At 41.3% G+C, this 21,297-nt stretch overlaps 1 protein-coding gene across 1 annotated transcript; it reads right to left on the reverse strand.

The window, feature by feature from the left end:
• Positions 1 to 1,253: 1,253 nt before the first annotated feature.
• Positions 1,254 to 11,506, reverse strand: LOC309494991 (alpha-2-macroglobulin-like). Its single transcript, XM_082164509.1, has 34 exons — positions 11,400 to 11,506; positions 10,994 to 11,177; positions 10,766 to 10,922; positions 10,605 to 10,657; positions 10,422 to 10,442; positions 10,153 to 10,318; positions 9,987 to 10,071; positions 9,773 to 9,914; positions 9,607 to 9,727; positions 9,416 to 9,525; positions 9,176 to 9,346; positions 8,869 to 9,096; positions 8,566 to 8,778; positions 8,338 to 8,487; positions 5,447 to 5,572; positions 5,281 to 5,374; positions 4,863 to 5,010; positions 4,543 to 4,768; positions 4,334 to 4,457; positions 4,142 to 4,263; positions 4,016 to 4,067; positions 3,837 to 3,920; positions 3,572 to 3,748; positions 3,353 to 3,428; positions 3,115 to 3,271; positions 2,971 to 3,045; positions 2,723 to 2,885; positions 2,457 to 2,641; positions 2,167 to 2,388; positions 1,961 to 2,082; positions 1,761 to 1,842; positions 1,588 to 1,671; positions 1,410 to 1,515; positions 1,254 to 1,326 (listed from the first exon to the last, which is right to left on the reverse strand). The coding sequence occupies exons 1-34, from the start codon at positions 11,480 to 11,482 to the stop codon at positions 1,286 to 1,288; spliced, it is 4,350 nt and encodes a 1,449-aa protein (XP_082020635.1). The 5' UTR covers positions 11,483 to 11,506; the 3' UTR covers positions 1,254 to 1,285.
• Positions 11,507 to 21,297: the final 9,791 nt, after the last annotated feature.

The raw sequence follows: 21,297 nt of genomic DNA on the forward strand, positions 1-21,297 counted from the left end.
ACTTGAATATTTAAAACCCAAGCATCGATGTTTTACCACAGGTTTACAATAAAAAGTGATACATTGATCATAATGAATTAATTTATGTCAAAATTGCACATTTGTCACTCAGAAATAAATTACCGTTAGGTCTATTTCACAAAAGAAAGAGGACACACTTATTTCTTCAGTCGCGTCTGTTACTGTTTATCTGGTAGTTACAGGACATATTTACATCACATTTAGAAAGAATGATAATTTCTACAAATATATGCCACCAAAAATACGACCTGAGGAGCTTTAGCACTCTCTCGACTCCCATACAGATATTTTCAGTCAGAGAAACAGAGGAAGCTCCCGAAAAAAAAGTTGCTTTATTTTATGATAGTCCGGTATAAAGAGACGAGACGTAGGCTACTGACAGATAAAATAAAAACATGACTGTGATAGCCTTTATGATTGGTCTGATTTCTTCAAGCGTATGTTTTTTTTACTATGCGTATCTTCAAGCGTTTACTATGTTTACCATGGTAATGGTTAGCGCGCATAGTCTTTTGCATCACAAACACAAGGCATTCAAACATGAACGCGAGTTAAATTATTTTAAAAGTCTTTAATGCTGACAGAATCATCCGGCGCTGCCGTCTCCCGACTCAGGTGAACTCCGCCTCTATTCGTAACCACTCCTCTAGCCCGAGCTGGCCCGCTCTGGCCCAAGGTATTCGACGGGCCAGAAATCCTGGCCGCTGGCCCCGAGTAAGCCCCGATCAAGCCCCGGAAGTGACAGTGGAAACGCGATTGGCCCTGGCACGCACTAGCACGGCCCGGCCCTGGCCCGACAGTGGAAACGCGGCTAATGACATGTATCAACCAGAACTGGGCCATGTGGCAATGGCACAGCAAACATGAGGGCTGTCCAATTAAGTGCACTTACCTGAGGTCAAACATTGACACCATATCAACTACTAATATACATTTATAGTCAAATTAAAACTGCACTGAGAGACTCCTTGAAGAATGACTACATTATTCTGGTATTGTCCATTTATTGCTTTTTGGTTTGTTACAGTAAAACTGGCTATTTGTCTAAGTAAATGCCTTCATAAATAACAAAAAAAAAACAACCTTAGTTGCAGTCTAAAGTCAAACTTTCAACAACAAAAGTTAACAGCCACTGCCCGAGTAAAGACTTGGTCACAGGACAAATAGAAACACAGATGAGGAACAAAAGGAGGCAACAAAAGAACTGGTTGTATAAAAGCAGTTTTAATGAAGTCACGTGTCCTACAGCCAGTACTGAATCAAATCATGGACAGGGAGACATGTAGGTGGTCTCAAACGAATCACCTGAAAAAGGAACATTAACCTAGTGGGATCATGTTCAATAGTGAATTCAGCTAGAGCAGTGAATGATTAGGATGAAAGCATACTTGTCTGATAGTAGTCATAAACGTTGATGACTGCTGGCTTGAGATTTTTTACTGCAAGAACCCGTTTCAGCTGCAGAGTGAAACTCTTGGGGACGCCTTTGGGAACCTATGAGAAAGGATGAACAGCAGCACATGAGAATGAGACACTAGGTATATTACTAGCTGCCATCTATCTCACCTCTTTCAGATACACTAGGACATGATCATCTTCAGCATCAACCCTCTCCACTAGCGGGGCAAACGATTGGGGTGGAGATCCAAGCTAAGGAAAAAAACCATCATTTACAGACACAATTACATCTGAAGGAGCTTCAAGCATCTTGGGATTTTCTAAATCTTAAACCTACGAACCGGTGACGTATCTGCTGTGAAGCCCGACAGGAGCTTAATGTCCACTAGAACCATGTTAGTGCTTGTTTTTACACCGTCGTATCTGAATGATAGTGATGGGGAATAAAGAGGTTTAGGTCAACAGAATCAAGAATGCAGGATCCTTTTGAAGGAGTCAAACAAGAGCTGGTTTCAGGACACCAAGGCAAATCTGTTCTTACTTTACTGTGAAGTTCAAAATAAGATTGGCCCCAAGCGGTTGGCAGTCTCCAGTCACCTCCGCGTCAACACTCAGTGTCCTGGAGACTTTAACGGGTGTCGGGATGTTGTAAAAACATGCAATCTACGGTATGGGGGCAGGGCAGACAAGACTAATCAGATTTGGAGGTGCACAAAAGAAACAGAAATAGAGGGTTAAGATGCATACCTGCACAGACACACAAGTGGATCCTGACACTTTAACACTATATTTGCCAGGAACGTTCTTCAGCAGCTTCTCCTGATACAGCAGCCTGTTGTCCCGATTCACTTTGAAGCTATAAGAGTCTCCTCCTACTACTGAGGACTGTACGGTAACAGTGCTGGAGCCATCCAAGCTGAACACTTGAGCAGCGTACACAGAGAGGGCATGAAGAGCCACCACAGTGTCCTAAAAACAAGCACCAGATTAAAAACTCCTCATAAATGATTGCACTCATGTTTGGTAGTCAGAGGCACCTGGGTGGAGGAAAACCCTCCATAGGGATTCTGCTGGGTCACAAGCCAGTTGACAATGCGGTTAGCATAACCCAGATTAGCTGTCGTGAGAGGCTGAACAGCGAGAACTGCTAGCAGCACGTAAGAGCTGATCTCCACCGCCAGAGTATCACCAGATGTCGTCTGAGACCAATGGAGCTTAGTGCCTTAGGATGAGATGGAGGAGAGAAAGTCGATGACAAAGAACTTGAACTTCTCAACCAAAAAAAACAGCGGGTAAATCTTACCTTCAGAAATGGCAACGTTGTTCAAGGTTGTTAGAAGCTGTGATCGAGTGGTGGTCTCTCCAGCCAGACTGAAGGTGTAGGTCAGCAGAGCTGTGGTGTAAGTGTTTCCCAGGTTCCCGGCGACAGGCCTCAAGCATGACAGAGCGTTGGTAATGACGGGATCCTGAAAGCAAAGCAGATATCAGACAACAGCCAGAAAAGGAAGGCCATCTGCAATGAGCTCATACAACTACTGGAGATGTTTTTACTGTGGCGGGGATGCCTAGTTCAAGCAGCGATGCAACAATGTAGGCAGTCATGGTCACGTTATCACCAACTCCACCCTAAAACACAAACACAGATTAAAAACAATCTTGGAAAAATGGTTAAGGTCCATTTGATAACACATGTACCTTCATGTCGTTGTGGTACAAAGTTCCCTGTTGCATGAGACAACCATTTGCACCCTGCTGGCTTATCAGCCAGTCCTTTGCACTCTGAAGGACATTCGGATCAATGAAGATGAAACGCTTCGCTAGACCAAAAGACCTCATGACAAAAGCGGTCAACCTGGCCGTGGAGAAAGTTGTTAAACTGAACAAACCGCTTGTGACAAAGGTTACACAACTAGAATAACAGCATGAAACTCACCATGTATTGGATGCATCATAACCAAATGTGCTGTATGAGCCGTCACTGTGCCTGTAGTTTAGTTGTCCTTGGTATCCTGTTCAAAAGAAAGAAAAAAATATGGGGCAGGGGATGAGATGAGAGCTTATTAGGGAGTCTTGACAGCTTTGATGGGAATCACGGACTAAAAGTCATTAAGATTGTCTCCCCAACAATGAAAATGGATCTGCTCGCCCATACCACTCCGAAGGTATCCTGTGGCGGTCTCTCGGATGGCTGCGGTGAGTTGCCCCGTGACTTCCAGGTACAGCAGGATGTAAATATTCGGAGCAAGAATGATCATATTCTGTTCTCCACAGCCAGATGGCATCTGTAATAACCCATCTAGATTCTTCAGTGCACGACCCATTATGTCCCCTACACGAGGTCAAGCATTAAACCCACATCAGAAACAGTTATTCTGCTAAATATTACCTGTCAGTTTCTACTCAACAAAATGCTTTACCAAGGACTGAAACTGAGCATCTGGCTGATCCCTGAACCACATTTGTTGGAAACGTCAGAGTCGCATCTTCAGAAAGATCTTTTCCTGCAGACCGAACAGAATGGATCAGCATTGAGTGCTAGGCTAATGTTTGGCTATACAGGGAGAAGGTATTTGGGAATCATTGAGTGCAAACAAACCCTTTGGACACAGTAACCAACTCTGGGTGTTTGTCCTTTCAACTCCTTCAGGCTATAAACAATAACACCACATCAGTAAATCAGCATGAGATCATGATCAAACTCCAGAAGGCTGGTAACACTCACCAGGACAAGTAGACTTTGAGTGACTACGTCAATGCGTCCTCTTGTCGGCACAGTCACGACTTCAGTGCCACATTGAGTCTGGGATGCTTCAGCTGAAGCACTGACAGTCACATTGACAGCTCCTGTAGTGCAAGACAGGAAGTGAGCAACACCACTAACTTTAAATTTGGAAACAGACGGTCCAAAACTGACCGAGAACCGAAGCTGAGAGAACCCATTTGAAGGTCTTTCTCCCATTGGCACAAATACAGGATGAATACGGATCAGTATATGGTTTAAGAGTGAAGGCCGTGGATGAAGCTGGAGTTAATTTAACCTGCCAATGAAACAGCACATGGAGCAAAGACACATGACCTTCTCTATACAGATCCATTACAGTATATAAAGAAACCATGACAGACCATGATGCACTTGGACAGATAGCTGAAGACCGTGGCCTTCAGATCAAAAGACTCCCCACGGACGATGGAGTACGGCAGGGAGAGCTCCAGGAAGAAGGGCTGGAAGACAGTCAGCAGAGCAGGAGGAGCAAGACCTAAACCTTTTGAGGACAGACAGAACACCTCCGTCTCCCATGTGGTGATGGTGTCAGGAACAGTGAGGGGAACTCGTGTGGATCCAGTCGCTCTGAAGACAAGGACTCAAAACTATAAATGAGGGGGACAGGAGAAGTAAAAACTGTGGGAAAGTAGCTTTAGATGGAACAAAAGGTTTTACTAACCCCACTTGAGCAAGCTGCCAGATCCAGGTTTCTGGAAAGTAAGTCCTGACGGTCACGTCAAAAGAGGAAGTGTCACCTCCAGCCCTTTCGGCTTCTGGAGGAGCCATTCCAGCCATTGCCATGGCTACAGGCTTACGATAATACATTACTGAAAGAGACCAGCAATTTTACTACAAACTGTCCTAGTGTCTGCAGATAAAACAGGGTTCATACAAATTCAAATATGCATGTTTGGGCAGTTGTAAAAAAATTAATAAAAAACACTTAATAATAAAATTGAATATACACTGTTACAATGTAAGAGACTTTGAGTTTTTCCAAATGACTTGCAGTTTCAGATCACAGAAGCTACCAACTATAATAAACTTAAGGAATCTTTCAAGTCATGAGTCTATGAGCAACAAACAACCTGACATACCATCACGGAAGTTGCGATAATAATTCAGGCCTCTGTACATCACACACTCAGGTACTCTGATAGGCAAATTTGTGGCAACCTTCATCCCCATGCTCTGTCAGAGCAAGAGAAAAACATTTGAAGATTAAGGTGAGTTTAGTAAACAGGATAATGAACAGTTTTATACCTTGAAGGTTTCGGAGGCTTGGTCTGTAGGAACAGCCCGACGGGAGCGAACATTTAGGCACTCCTGTTCATCCTCAACTTCATATGGATAATCAGATAGTGACCGCACTGGGAGCAAGTTGAACACCTGAGAACAGAGAAAGTTGTCTTCTAGTAGTAAGTCACATATGTACTGTAGGTTTTCAAAAAGCAAAGTCATAGTGATAACACATTTTAAAAAGGACAAGTGTCTGTTAATGACGTTTAATCAAATTGAAAAGTAGTTCAGTGATGGCATGTCAGGGTTTTCCCCATCTCTGATCTGCAGTAAACGGAATTTTAATGTGGCACACATCTGATTAGAATGCCACTTAAGTTTAGGTCTAAAATGTGTAGCATCTGGACCAATCAGACAAATTATTATATTTAATGAATAATCCAGCAAACTCACTAACAAAGGTCTATGAAACTTCCCCAAAACTAACATCCCAAATGAATCCCTAAAATACTGTTACAGGACACATTAAGACTGACAAGACTTATGACCCAGAAAGAATTTGCAGAGATGTGTTCTTGCTGAGAATGAGAAATAAACCCTTTTTATCCTATAATACATACAACATGAGAAATGTATAAACATGTATCCAATTTTCCCCATCTCATGATTTCCCTTTTATGGGGTTTGGCATATGTATTCATTCTCTTTTAGATTGTTTCAGACATACATACAGTACTATGGTTAACCAAAATCATATGTAGCATGTTTGGACTCTTAACAAATGGGGACAAAGATTGGAGTTTTTACATTTTGCTAACTTTGTTACACATTGTATAAGAATCTTGAAAATTCTTTTCTTAGGCCACATCCACACGAAGCCAGAGCTTTCCCCATCCGATATTTTTTTTCCCCGTTCAAAAAAAAATAAATTCCGTAAACACGGCGTCATCTCAAGAAATATCTGCGTACACACGAAACCGACTCAAAACGATGTAGTATACATGCCAGACCAGTATGTGGCGCTGTAATTCTGCCACAGACATACACTAAAAACGGAGAAGACTTAAAGCATTCGCATACACCTTGCGCGCTGTATACAATAATATTAGAATATTAGGCACAGTAGCTTCTTTTTTTCTTTTTTAATCAAGAACTTTGTTGAACAATATGAAAAACCATAAATGTAGTTGCTGTGACTTAACGGTGTCTGACTAGTTGACACTTGGTGTGATGACATCATCGTTTCACAAAATATACGGATTGGCCATACACACGAAAACACAAGGGCGGCGTTTTCAGATTTATCCACCTTGGGACCCGGTTTCAAAAAAATTGCGGTTTCAGTCTCCGAAAACGCCGGAGCCGTGTGGACGAAACGCCAATTCGATAAAAAATGTATACGTATACAGCGAAACGCGTCTCCGTGTGGACAGGGCCTTAAACACCCAATCAAAATTACATTCAACAGCCTGCGAGAACAAAGGGCCGTCAAGAAATTCCCTCCAAAGGGAACTTATTGGCTCACACCTCCAAAGGGTGTGACATCTTCACGCTTTAAAAAAATAAATGATCAAAAGATAATGTCTTAGCATCTCCACATCAGGATTTCTCAGAAAGGGACTGAACTAGAAGTTTAAGGACCCCCATGCTTGTGCCAGGCAGTGGCCTTTTCTTTCCATTCACCAAAGTCTCTGACTCCCATTGGTTCTCTCATCAAGACATCAGCAAAGATCAAATGGAGCCTCAACAAATTGCATCATGACAGTTTTACTCAAATGGGCGAGACATGCAAGTATCAAACTTAGTCTCATTATTTGATACATTAAGTATCCTTACCCCTTTTAAAGGGAGTGTTAGAACAAAACTGATGGTTTGCTCAAGGCCGTTTATCTACTGAATTTCAAACAATGCTACAACTTCTTGCTTCCTGTATTCTGCTTCAGCTCTTCCCTTGGTAAACTGAGTAAGTAAGTTAGAGTAGTTTAAGTTTAGTCTAGTTAAAGTCTTGTTCATGTCACACGTAAATTTGTTTGTGTTTCATGCTCATATACTGGAGTCGCTAATCATGCAGATTTTAACTACTTGCTCTGAGTACTGAACAGTAAGAAAGACTTCCCATACACCGGAAATGTACATTTCTTAGAAAGAAAATTAAAAATCTAATTTATGGGACAAACAGGTTAATTGTAATATGAATTACTATATTAAGTTAATTCTATTAACTGATCCAAATATAATATGTTATGATTATTAAAGGGGTGGTTGATTATGATTTCACTTAACTTGTTAGTGTAATGTTTCTGTTTGAGCATAAACATCTGCAAAGTTACAATGCTCAAAGCAAAGGGAGATATTTGCTTTTAAAGAAATCGCTTTAAGGACAAACGGCTGGTAGGGACTACACGACATTCCTCCCGGGTTAGTGACATCACCAACCCTACAATTTACATAAACCCCGCCCCCGGTTTATAGATTATCAAGACAGAATATGCTAATCAGTGACTAGAAGATAACTACACATACGCTACATAAATTCATCAACATCCCATTGTATTCTACATGTCACTTCTTGAGTCTCCATTGTTTGAATCCAGTTTGAACAAAAGGCTTAAAGTTTTTGAAATGGTCAGTGCATGTCTGTGTGAGTGCAAGCTGTTGAAGCTCCGCCCTCTGTGCCAGGAGCAGCAGCTCATTTGCCTTTAAAGGAACAGACACAAACGGTGCATTTTTGCTCACCCTCAAAAATGACAAATTGAACATGCTATATAAAAATATCTTAGGGGTATTGAGCTAAAACTTACACACTCTGGGGACATCAAAGACTTATTTTACATCTTGTGAAAAGGGCATTATACCACCCCTTTAATATTTAAGCTAATTTGCTACAATGGAAATCTGATTGAGGCACATGATACCATTTCAGCACTCAGACGCCTTCCTGGCTCCATGATCCGGATGCTCTGATCTACAGCACTGATGCCACAAAGAGATCCTGCTTGAGCAGAGACAGTCAGAACATTTCCCTCAGCAGGAACAGCCGTAGCAGGAGAGAACTGTAGAGACACCTGGAACAAGAATCAACAGGCTGTAGAACACATCACCATTCCCCACTTAAAGACAAAAGATGCTAGTGCACATCATACCTTGTTTTGGAAACACGTTTCTGTGTCAAATGATGCACTACCAACAACAACATTCTCACTGGGCAGAACACAGTAGACCAGAATCCGCACTACTGGAGCCATATCAACACTGACAGACAGCTGGAAAGACACAGAGCCGCTCGTGACTGTATTAGAAGCCCTTGCTGTGACTGTCTGAAATCCATGGAGGACGATTAATCCTCTGGACATGACCTGACAAATGGGTGCATAAAAGGTACTGAACAAACTGACCAGTGCAGAAAAAAAAAAAAAAAAAAAACTACAACACTAATGTTCACTCACCATGTAGATGATGTCAGTGCTGTAGCCACCAGTCTCTCCAACAAAAGAATACTTGACCGTCACTGGAAACGCAGCACCACATTTGAGTGGCTGATCGAGCTTCACTATAGTCAGTTCACTAAGTGATGGGTTGTCAGGAGAAGCAGGTTGGAGAATCTGAACAACCCTTGTATCTGTAGAGAAGTATGGTGATTTGTAACCATACACAACCTCTGGAGTCGCACTTGCCTGAGGAACAATGAATGGCATTGGTTTCATGCGAGAGATTGGGAGAAGTCTACATGTCACAAAACGGAGCAAATCGTACCACGAGATTGAGAGCAGCTTTAGGAAGATTAGCAGTGCTGAGGGAGAAGGTGGCCAGTCCTTTCTGGTTTGTGGTCAGATTCAGCAGCAGTTTGTTGGGCCAGCTGTTACTATCCAGGAGATAAACCGCTTTGTTTGCAATTGGAGTACCATCGAAACGAGACACCGAGATCTGTTGGGAATGATCAAGGTTAGGAAAGGGAACTAATGTGAAGGCTTCTGTGACAAAGATTAAACTTACCTTTCCATTAATCATTGATCCAGTTTCAAAATAATCTGGGAGGTCCACAAACGTGACTTTGCCGACTTCAAACGTAATGGACACTGTTGCAGATTTTGACATCAATACATCTGGGGGATGCAATTGAAAAAAGGTGAACTGCAAACAAACTTTAAGCAAGTACCATTGGTTCAGATCAGCCAATAGCTCACCTGTTCCCACCTCAGTGACATTCACATTTACAAGAAAAGTATCTTGCATATCATTTTCAAATTTGGTGTTGAAAAACACTGATGTATCGACGGTAAGGGAGGCACAGCCGGTGTCGTTCATCTGGTAGCAGAACAAAGTCACATTTAAGTCAAGCACAAGAAAAACCCTCCACTGTAAGGCAGGAGTCACACCTTTGCAGTTTTTTTTCAGGCAACGACGGGTCACATCAGGAACCACAACATATGGAAATGGCTCACGGCAGACTTCCACCAATGCTTGACCAAGCACAGGTTGGCCATATGTGTATCTGAGAAACATCACAAGGAACAAGATCAAGAACTGACCAACCACAAGACAAGAAAATAGAGGTGTTACTCACTTGGCACAAGCCTCAACTTTCAGTCCCACATTTGCAACGCTGTACGTCTGTGGTGTGTTTACGGTCACGTCAAACTTGGGCAAAACTTAACCAGAAACCAGATGACTTGGATCAAGACCTCAGATGTGTCATTGAACTGCTACACAATTTATACACAATGACTTACCATATTTTTTCACCTCAAAAACATGGGAGATTGTTCGGTCACCAATAAAAGCCTTTAGTGTGTACATCCCTATCTGAGCCTCTGGGTTTAACTCATGAGAAAGCTGCAATATCCATCCCGTTGAAGAAACATTTGTCCACTGACCAATCCGGTTATTATTATTGTCCTAAAAACAAAACAATGAACAACTCAGAGGAAAAACAGCAAACAAAGCAGAAGTACAAAAAGCTGCATTGGCTCCATTCAAAGACTTGCAACAGAACACTCACCTCTACTACCACCAGATTGTACTGCAAGACAAAGACAGGAATATTAAACATTTAAAAAGCACAAACACACAGATGCTGCAAAAATCACTGAAAGTGCAACAGTGCACGTAAAAATAACCTGCATTAAATTTGCAGGTTTCTTTGTGGCTAGAACACACAATATGGTGAAACATCTGATCTTACCATTTGATCAAAAGGCACAAATCTGGTATCCATAGTGACAACTCTGAAATTCACTGCAAAGACACCAATAACCTCACATCAATGCACTTGATTATCAATACTTGTAGCGTATTGGACTTTCTACACCTCTAATATTAAACCAAGGGACATTCACAGCTCACCCGTTTGTCCTGGATTGTAGATGGGTTTGTCTGTTTGGATGAAGGTCAAAGGCTGGTAACGTCTGAACATGACTTTTCTCTCTTCAGTCGCTCTGAAGACCTTCCCTTGAACGTCCACCTTCAGCTTCTGCACCACTTCTCCATCTACTCGAGGAGCCTGTGGAGAAACTAAGTTAACAACAAACCCCCCGCCCCCCCAAAAAAAGGCACATGCGTCTCATGACAGACCTGGAAACTGAAAAAGCGGTGAAACGACGTTGAAGAAACCTGCTGCACAAGTTGAGTTGTCCTGTTTTTCTCATCAAGCAGAGAAACTGTCATTGTGAGACTCTCTTGGGGTTTCAGAAGAGTTATGCATAATTTGGCATCAGATCCAGACTCAATCACTGCAGGGAACGTCACCATGAATAACCTGTGGAAAAATACAGAGAGGTTTAGTTTCAGGAACCACATGACATCCATTTTATCACTGGATAGCAACAAATGAAGAGTGGTGATCTTTAACAATGGTATTGAAAGAAGGCTTCAATCAGTTCACAAAACTAATTTTCACCATCTATAAAGTTTAGTTAATCCAACATAAAACAGACAACAGAATGCTTGTTCACTTCAAAGCACATTTAACAGTACTTACGGCCCTAGTTTCTGTCCATCAACAGCAAAGAGAAAAAGGGCTAAAATGAGTCCTTTCCAAAAACTAGTCTCCCTTACAGCCATGAGGGAAAATCATCCAAACCTAAATCAAGAGTCTTTTTCAAAATTCTCAGAGAGCTTCTCTGAATACACTCTACCACTGTTTATTGCTGCTTCTCTCAATCATTTGTACTGAAGGCAGGGATATTTAAATACACTTAATTGTCAGGGAATGCATTCATTTAGTTAATTTAATTGATTAACCACCACCTGGAATTAATTTAGTCTCTTAATTAGGATTTCTATCTGGTATTGATTTAAAACACATCTAAATACTGCCAGTGATGTAGGCCCAGTTTCACAGAGAGCCTGTACTGAACCTGTGAGACTCATTTCAACAGTAAACACTCCTGTGAGCGAAGCATAGTAGAGCAAGCCTTTGACATGCTGAAAACACACTGATGCTCTATTTTCTTCATAGTGCCTTTGTGCCTGAGGTTGTTGCTGTGCTTCACAATCTGAGTCAATAAGGACAGGTGGAGTGATGGATGATTCCATCCATGGCATCGTTTCCAGTATTCAGCTCTGGGCTCTCCATCCTCACTGCTCACATCAGTCTAAAGACATTTCAGATTCTACAAAAATGAACAAAACATAATACAGAAGCACTTCTTTTAACAGCACAATGTCATTTGATTTCTGTATTACAAGTAAAAAAATTATAATAATTGTTTCGGGATAATTGTTCGGGATAATACTTTACATATATAGTAGGGAAGTATGAGGTTTCGGACGCAGCCTGACCACACGCTCTTACTCTGTCCAATAAAATGTCTGTCCAAATACGAAACTCTATCCCAGGGGGTCCTGGAGTGCCACTGTCTTGCGGAGTTTGGCTCCATCCCTAATAAAACACACCTTAATAAGCTAATCAATATCTTCACTATTACTAAAGGTATGTTTACACGACAACGGCTGAATCCAAAATCGCCCTGATAATATATCCTCAAATAGGGCAGTATTTGGGTCGACAGCCATTTGTAGTGGTAGAAACCATAGTGGACGTTATTGAGTGCACTTATTCAATCATTGAATCCTTAAAACTGAGAAGATTTTTTCTTTGTACAGATGACAACATTAGAAAAACGACCTCCGTTCACACTCGCGAATGTCTCTGTGCTCTTGCGCTGGAATTTAATTATCTTCGCTCTTGGATTAGCCTAAATGTTTTTAAAAGTTATTCTATCAGAATAGATTTCCAAGAAGTTAAGATTGAACTGCACCTGGAATTCTATGACAACCAAATATGTCTCTTTCATTCCTGCACAATTTAATATGTATCTTAGTAATGGATGAATGGGGCATTTGGATTTATACGATGTCAAAAGCTAAAGCATCACTATACAAACCCATCTGAACGATTTATCAGGGGGGTTAAATTTGACATCTGATTAAATCTGTGGTCCATGTGTGAGGTGAAATTATTCCTTTGTATATTTGATCATTAAGACATATCTTACAGAACACGTGTTTTGTGTGACCGAATTTGTGTTTCTGTAAAGTGTATGTGAAGACTGTAGTTTAATTACTTTAAATGCAGCTCTTGTTTGGCTGCACTAGTTAATGCAAGTGTGAAATCAAATTGAAAATTCTATGCAAGTAAATAAGTATTATTGATCATGAGACTCTGTATAGACAGCTTTTCTTTTATTGCTCAAGATGCCCTTTGGATCATCTCAAATCAAGCTGGAGTTTATGAGCATCATGGATTTGAAAAGCGATAAATAAACTACAACTTTGTTCAGCCACAGCCTTAGATGAAATCAACTGTAGATAAAATATATTAAATCTCTGAAGATCTCAGCAGAGGAGGATTAAACAACTCCACAAACAGCATTACCAGCTTCACTTATTACTAAACAGATTGACTATTTATATCAGATGTCTACAGCAGTTCTTATTGAGAATCAAACGATGTTTAGATTTGTTTGAGGTCACCATCATGGTGATCAGCGTTTGCTTTAGTTGGGCTCTTGACCCTTCATTTTTGTTAAATTGCTTATTTTTCAGCAATAGCAGATGTTTTCAGAAAATATTTCTGCATTGATCAAGCAAATCAACGTCGGTTTTAAGTAAAAATGACTGCATTAGAGAGATGACATGTAGTTGGAATAAATGCTTTAATAATCTGTACAACTGTAGCAGCGGGCCATATGACTATTCTGCCCTACAAAAGCAAAAGACCTTAAGTCGCTAGAGTGTGGAACTGAGAAAAATGACTTTAAAGTTTTTTAGTTGTCCAGCCAAATTAATTATAGGTAGGAAACTGGAAATCTGGCAATTAAATGTTTTAGTAATGACAATTATCTACATAAAAAAATCTTGAGCTCAAACTTGACCTTTGACCCCAATTTTGAAGTTACTGTACTCTGCCTTTGTATTGTCTGCAAAAAGTGAGAAGTCATGCCAAGGCAAAAGGCAGTAACTTCAAAATTATCAATATTTGATTGCTGATCACCATTTACAAAATCATTATAGTGACACCAGTATTGTGTTTTTTGGTTTGTTTGTGTATGTTATTTAAGGTTGGGTCTGTAAAGCACTTCGATCAACTCGTGTTGTTTTAAAATGTGCTTTAGAAATAAAAGGATTGATTGATTGATTGATTATTTTGGATGATTTACAATTACTTTTAGCCATCTACTTATTGCTATCCTCTGATTTGGTTGCATCCTGATGGCATTATTAATTAATTAGACATGACACAATACAGCCATAGCAGTAAAGAGTATCTTGTGTGCAGTAAAACTAACAGGTTGACTGCAGAGAGGTGACACTGAATCATATGAATACATACAAGATAAGCATATTTCTAATAAGTAAACATATTCATTTAATTAATAATGGAATGCAAAGATATAACAAGATATAAAACAAAGATACAGAAGATAGAACAACGAATCATGTACAAATTTAAAATGCATGGAAATGGGAATAAGAGTAAATCATGTACAAGTGTGTGAACTTGGAATCCTGAATTAATTTAATGTTGTTTTAGGGTGTTCTCACTCCTCATCCTCCACAACTTCGCTTACAGGCAGTGAACACCAGAAAGCCCTCCTGTTTGGGGGCATAAAAGGACATAGTTTTCTGATTATGTCGTTCTTTTTAGCCTCTTCAATCCCCCGGTCATGTGGTCTCAGGAGAGAGGGAACCTTCAGCGCGAACTTATGGTGCTGATCCACTTGTCCGACACGACTGTCGCGTGGTGTCGCCACGCCTCCCCACATTGGTACATTGATGGGCGTTTACCACTATGGGCGTGGTTTTGACCGAGCGGGAAATGTAGTGTATTAGAACAGAGGACCTGCGAGAGACTTCCCTCCGTCTCCATATGCTCTACTTCTATTGGATAGTCGCGACGCGTTTAACGGAATTAATTTGCATAAAGATGGGCATCGGCCAGCTTTTTGACATGCAGCATTTTTCCAAATGAAGCGCCGCCTTCCCGGAATGCTTTGCGGGCGCGTCAAAGTCGCTTGACGTCACCCATAGGAATATAGTGGAGCGCGGCGCGACAGAAGTGTCGCACGGACAAGTGGATCAGCGCCTTTAGCCCGGAGGAAGTCCAACTCGGTAAAGTGAGCATCTACATGGTTTAGTTTGAAGAACAGGCTCCTAGAGCCACGTGACGTCGCAGCTAGATCACTGACATCTTGCCCAACTTTGATGCCTTCTTGATCTTCACACAGGAGTGCCCATCCTTCCAATTCAGCACATCTTCATTCTTCATTTCAACCACTTCCACCTTCCTGGAGTTTCAACTTGTCACAACACTCACAAAATCCTCAAAGTCATACAGCACACCTCCAGGTCGATTTTTCATCTCCAGCTCGACACCATGGTGAAAACTGTCAGCACTCATGATCGTGTGTCCCTTTTCGAAGTATTTCAAAGTTATATCCTCCATGGAGGTGGTATCACCATTTACAAGGCAGACCAGGGAGGATAGCAAGCACCAATTCTTATTTTGGGCAGAACAGTTGTCCACCCAGAAGATGCAGTGGCATATGTCCCTTTCTTTTTTTAGTGCAGTCACATAGGCCGAGGTGATCTCTGCTGCTCTTCGCCCTGCCGTGCCCTCATGCCAGACCACAGAGATGGTGTTTTTTTTTGTTTTTTTTTTATTGCCTACAGAGGCAAAGGTCTCATGGAATGCCACGATGCGTTTTGTGAAGATTGATGGTTTCAAACCAGGCATACGAGGCAACATGATGACTTTTTGAAGGTCCACACTCTTCACCAATGTGTCCTCTGGCCAGTCCTTCTCTGCATCAGCCTGGTATATTATTCGGCTCTGCACGGCAGACTCTTTATGTCCACGCCACCTCTGGCACTGCAAACAGTCCATGTCATGGCCGTCCCCATCATGGTCATTTTTCATGTGCTGATCCTGCAGTACGCACTCCTCACATTCCTCCTCTCCAAGCTTTGCAAAGCTGATGTTCTTATGTTTTACAGCTTTGCGGTAGCTTTCATAGGAGCAGCTGCTGCCTTTTCCCAAATAATCAGCATACATGAGCTTGATGTTAACGTCGCTAGGGAGGTAGCGACGATGTGGGGCATGCTCTCTTCGGTAGTGGCTCACTGATGGGTGGAATGATTCAATGTGGTCGTAAAAAGGCTGCATGTCCAGCTTGTTGGATGGTGTATGTCTTCCTCTTTGGTCTCTTGTGATCGCCTCATTCCCTATCTCATTCCCCATCACAGAGAGGACCAGACTGTCATTTGCCGGGTGGTACCCCAAAGTGGCCAAGAAAAAAGTTTTACAGACCTGCTGTGGGACCTGATCTGCATTCTTTAGCCTGTAAACAAAGGACCTGCCCCGTCGACTTGTTTTTCCATCCCCACAAACTGGCTGACACTGTGGAACATGAATGCACGTTTGTCTGTGTAGTTGATGTCCCAGTACCTCTTCCAGATCTCCTTACGCCTCTCCTCACTAAATTTGTCTGTGCATTTTCTTCTGCATTTACATGTATCTCTCATTGGTGGCTGTGGCTGGAGCGAGGGTGGGCTCTGGCAGTAGAGTTGTAGCTAGAGCGAGGGTGGACTCTGATGCTGGCAGTGGAGCGAGGGTGGGCTCTGGCAGTAGAGTTGTAGCTAGAGCGAGGGTGGGCTCTGGTGCTGGCAGTGGAGCGAGGGTGGGCTCTGGTGCTGGCAGTGGAGCGAGGGTGGACTCTGGTGCTGGCAGTGAAGTGAGGGTGGACTCTGGTGCTGGCAGTGGAGCGAGGGTGGACTCTGGCAGCAGAGCTGTAGCTGGAGCGAGGTGAAACTCCATAAGAGCATCAAGCGTGGTGTCAGGTGTGCTGGAGAACAGCTCATCAGAACCAAACTCTGGGAAACTAATATCCAGACAACTATCAAGAACTGTCCATGTTTTTGAGTTGGGTGCTGGATCACAATCAATTCATGGATTTCATCAGGTCCCTTTCCACAGGTGTATTAATCAAGCACAATGCAGTCTGCATTCATAATCTAGGTGCTTGATTTTATACACCTGTGGAAAGGGACCTGATGAAACCCATGAATATCCCCATAAGTAACTGAAATGAACAGAACAAATTTACAATTGGAAAAATGCATGGGAAAAATATGGAACATGAACATGAAATAGTCTTCAAATATTTGATTAATTAATGTCAATGTTATAAAATTGGGAAAATGCCTACCACTGTCCAGAACAATATTTTTTTTTCGTTTGCGGTGCGTCCGGACTGCAAGGAATATCGCCACAAGGAACTGAAAGGAATAGAGCAATTTTAATAATAATAATAACAACAACAATAATAATAATAATAATAAAAATAAGGCATGGAGGGAAATTTGAATAGGAAATAATATTTTATATCGAATACACGTAGGTCCAGCAAACATTTGTTTTTACCAATAGGCTATTTGATTAATCAATGTCTATTTTAACAAATTATCAGGCCTACAAGTTAGTGCCACTGGTTAATCAAGGGTTAAGTTTGGCTACAAGGCTTTAATGACAGCTCTCTGACTCGTGGATTAGATTGGCCAATCTCAAATGCTATAGCATGGAGTAATTTGACTGTATTATTTGTTTTTCTGACGTAACTGACAACCAGACAATGTGGGTGGATACCGTTTTGCAACCAATTATTATTTATTGCAACGTTCGCTAACCTAAAAGGATATACTGTAACTGCTTTTACATCTAAGTGAATGAAAATCGCCTTTAAGGAAGAATATTTATTTATTTACGATACATTATTCATTCACAAAGAAAATTGGTGTCCTTAAAGGTTGGATTTTTCCAAATTTTTTTAATTAAGGCATTAAGTTAAATTTCCAAAAGATGATTTTTTATTCCTCTTTTTAGTCAACTTTAGCATGGGTGCCTAAACTTATGCATAGCACTGTATACACTAGATGTCGCCTTGGCTATGGTTTCGTTCCAATGAACTGCAGTAGCCAAGGCGACTTCTATTGTATATATCTATACCCGCCCGCACTCTCAGATCACTTGGACGTGGCTGTGTACAAGAGGTAACAACGATATAAATAATGTTCGTTTTCTCACACAAACCGCTCGTTTCGTGTCTTAGGCCATCAATGTGTACTTACAAATTGTTTATTTTGGACGATGGGGAATTGTTTTAATTTGGACTCTGTGCATGCTCTTTGAGACAGTGACCATAGACCTGCATTATATGACTGACAGACAAGAACGGTTTGACCTAAAAATATAAAAATTGAAACTACTGCGGAAAAAAAGACACCTACATCTTGGATGCCCTTGAGGTAAGCTAAAACATACCAAAATTTAATTTCAAAGTGAACTATCCCTTTAAGCACTAAATCACAACGCTACACAAACAGTAAGGCGAAACCTAGCATGCTTGGTATCGTGGACTCGGCAAGTATTCAGGAACCTAAGGAGAGGACGCGCGTAAAAACCACACACAGAGTTATAAGCATTTGAAAAAATTATTTGACCACTAGGTTCAAAACTTTGCAGGCTCCTTCAGGGCATCGTGTTGATGACCCATGCCAAGTTTTGTAACGATACATTTATGCATTCATAAAATACAGCATTTTAGTACAAAATTCAAAATGGCCGACACCCAAAATGACCGATATGGGAAAATTGAATATCATTAGATTTGGCATGACGCCCCAAATCGAGCAAGACGACTTATATGAATTTTGGACAAACTGTTCAGAAGTTATTCGCAAAAATAGCCATTTTTTCATATCTCCAGACCAGTAGATGGCGCTGCACCGAAACGCAGCATCTCCCCTCAGGTCATGCTTGTGATGACATGTACCATACAGCTGGACATACAGCCTAAACGTCTGTTTTTTCCAGGGGGGCAGGGTTTCATATTATTTTGAAGCTTCCCCGGGCGCCGCCATTGATTAGCGGACCCCCACCTGCTCTTAGCATTCCATTGACTCCCATTCATTTTGGCGTCACTTTGACAGCGAATAACTTTACATCTGAGGCGTTTAAAGACTCAATTTGTCCATTATTTATTTCTAAAGAAACACGAAAATGTATAAAAGGCCCCATTACCTTGTAGCTTACCCTATGGCCCCGTAGAAGCAATTTTTGTAAAAATAGGCTAACGATTGCGTCATAACCACGCGACTCTCTGTCGCACAGTAGAGAGATTACCGTATGGACAGGAGGAGAAGCTAGCGGGCAATCGGGAGGACGTGGAGGCAAAATGACAAAATAATTAATCAGAATACCTAGCAAAAGTTTCTCCTGCTCCTAGCTCATGGACACCTCCTACTCACACTCTCCATCTCTGCAAGTTTCGGAAGGGAATGATTCAGATTTCTCTTGGCACACCTACTAGAAGACAGACAGGTTGCTCACGTCACATCTACGTCGTCAAGCTCAGTTTGAGTCTGCGCAGTACACTCGACCCCCAGGAAGTGAGTGCTTCTAATTGACTTCACTTGTCTCCGTTGAATCCAATGGGGTCGCTGTGTCCAGTTTATATACTGTCTATGGTTTTTTCACAAGCGCTAATTAAAATTAGTTTGTGCAGTATTCGAGAACGGTTTGACGAATCAACTTGAATTGCATAATTTTTTGTCGGCATGGTCTGAAGATGATCAGGTTACATTTTTGTGAAAATTGGAGCAACCGCCTAGGCCGAGTTCGAAAAGTAGGTTTTTCAATCAATTCAAAATGGCAGAAAGATTTACATGACGGAAGATGACGTCATTGGGTGTAATTGAATTTTGCTACTAGTCCGTACAGTTCACAAGTGATTAGCAACATGAGTGCAACTTTGGACAGTTGGTGGTGCTAGAGGGATTGTAGCCTGGCAAGCCAGACCTATATCATCAAGATGTTAGGTCTGGCAACTCTCCATAGACACGGCTCAGTCTGAGGGGCGGGCAAAACTACGAACACATCTTCCTTTTTTAAGAATGACTTAAGTGCCGTTCTTTGCTCTTTTCTCAAAGAAAAACTTAACTCCAAGTCCTCCAGGGTCGCGGCCAAAGCCTATTCGAAAGACTGTTCACCAGCAGCAGCCGCCATTCTTTGTTTTCAAGTAGCAGGGAACCGTCACAACTCTGTCGTCATTATGTTAAGCCCGCCCCGCCTACTCTAAACACGATGTGATTGGCCTGACCCAATTTAGGTTTTTACAGCTCGAAAGTCAACGGAGAGTTGCTAGACTACCCTGGCTGCAAAATACATTTTGCTGCCGCTAGGGTGCGTCTAGATTTCTAGGCTAGAGGGATTGAGTTAGAGACTCCAAATTTGCTATGGTGAGTGTTCAGACTGTCCTCTATCAGTGTGCCACATTTCATAACTTTCCCGCAAGCGGTTCTATGGGCTGCCATAGACTTCTAGAGCGGAAGAATAATAATAAGAACTCCTCCAACGATTTCAGTAGGTGCCTACGCACCTTCACCGCATGGCCCCTAATTATTAGTTAAAAGATTTAGTAGCAATACTTTTATGTGAGGATCGATCATTTTAACGCAACAGTGCGTTACTGGCCATTGATTTAAAAAACAACACTCCACTGTCAGGTACTGATGATTATAATTTGATGATGACATTATGTAATGTTCTTATTCATTGATCTCAACTAGAGTGTAATTTAATTATTATTATTTTAGGCATTTTAAAAACAGACACACACAGTCACAGACATCAAGAATCAGGACGTCATGAATCACAACAATGGTGACAATCAACAAAATGCTTAATGCTGCAATGCATGCTGGGTACCAGCAGTACAGTCATTACAAACTACATATTTATATCTTTACATCTGCTATAAAGAAACAAAAACTCTTATAGGCCTCAAGGACATCTCAAACTGACAGTGAGAAACATGATTGCACAAAAACGTGCTAAAAAAAAAAAAAAAAAAAAAAGGATTAAAAAAAAAGGATAAAAAAAACACTTCAAACATTGATCACAGACCTCATCAATATCAGACATATTTTCTACTGTAACCTCTGATAGTAACCACTGACTATGTGAATGTACAGTAGTCATGCAGTTCTACGCGTCAGTGATCATAATAAATACAGATCAATTCACAGATACACTCCGAAAAAAGTAGAAAAACAGTACAGCTCATGGATTAGTTTACACGCTCCTGTGTGCCTGAAACTCAAGAACACGTTTACACGACAATGATATACTAAAAACAGAAAAGTTTTGCCTTTGCGTTTTTAAAATAGAGACGACAACGTTGTCAGAATGATCCCCGTTCACATGGATCTGCGAAAACTACAAAAAATGCTGTATTATTCATGCCAGGCCAGTATTTGCCGATGTCACTTTGTAAAGAAACATTACACGCCTATAGACTGAACACACAATGCGCATG

The sequence above is a fragment of the Leuciscus leuciscus genome (assembly GCF_965113295.1).
Source record: "Leuciscus leuciscus genome assembly, chromosome: 1".
Classification (NCBI taxonomy): domain Eukaryota; kingdom Metazoa; phylum Chordata; class Actinopteri; order Cypriniformes; family Leuciscidae; genus Leuciscus; species Leuciscus leuciscus.

Coding starts and splice junctions, on each gene's coding strand:
- LOC309494991 (XM_082164509.1), bottom strand. CDS start 11,482: ATGGCTGTAAGGGAGACTAGTTTTTGGAAAGGACTCATTTTAGCCCTT. Junction 10,072..10,152: donor TTTTGAGGTGAAAAAATATG/GTAAGTCATTGT, acceptor TTTCTGGTTAAG/TTTTGCCCAAGTTTGACGTG. Junction 8,488..8,565: donor AAACGTGTTTCCAAAACAAG/GTATGATGTGCA, acceptor TTCTTGTTCCAG/GTGTCTCTACAGTTCTCTCC.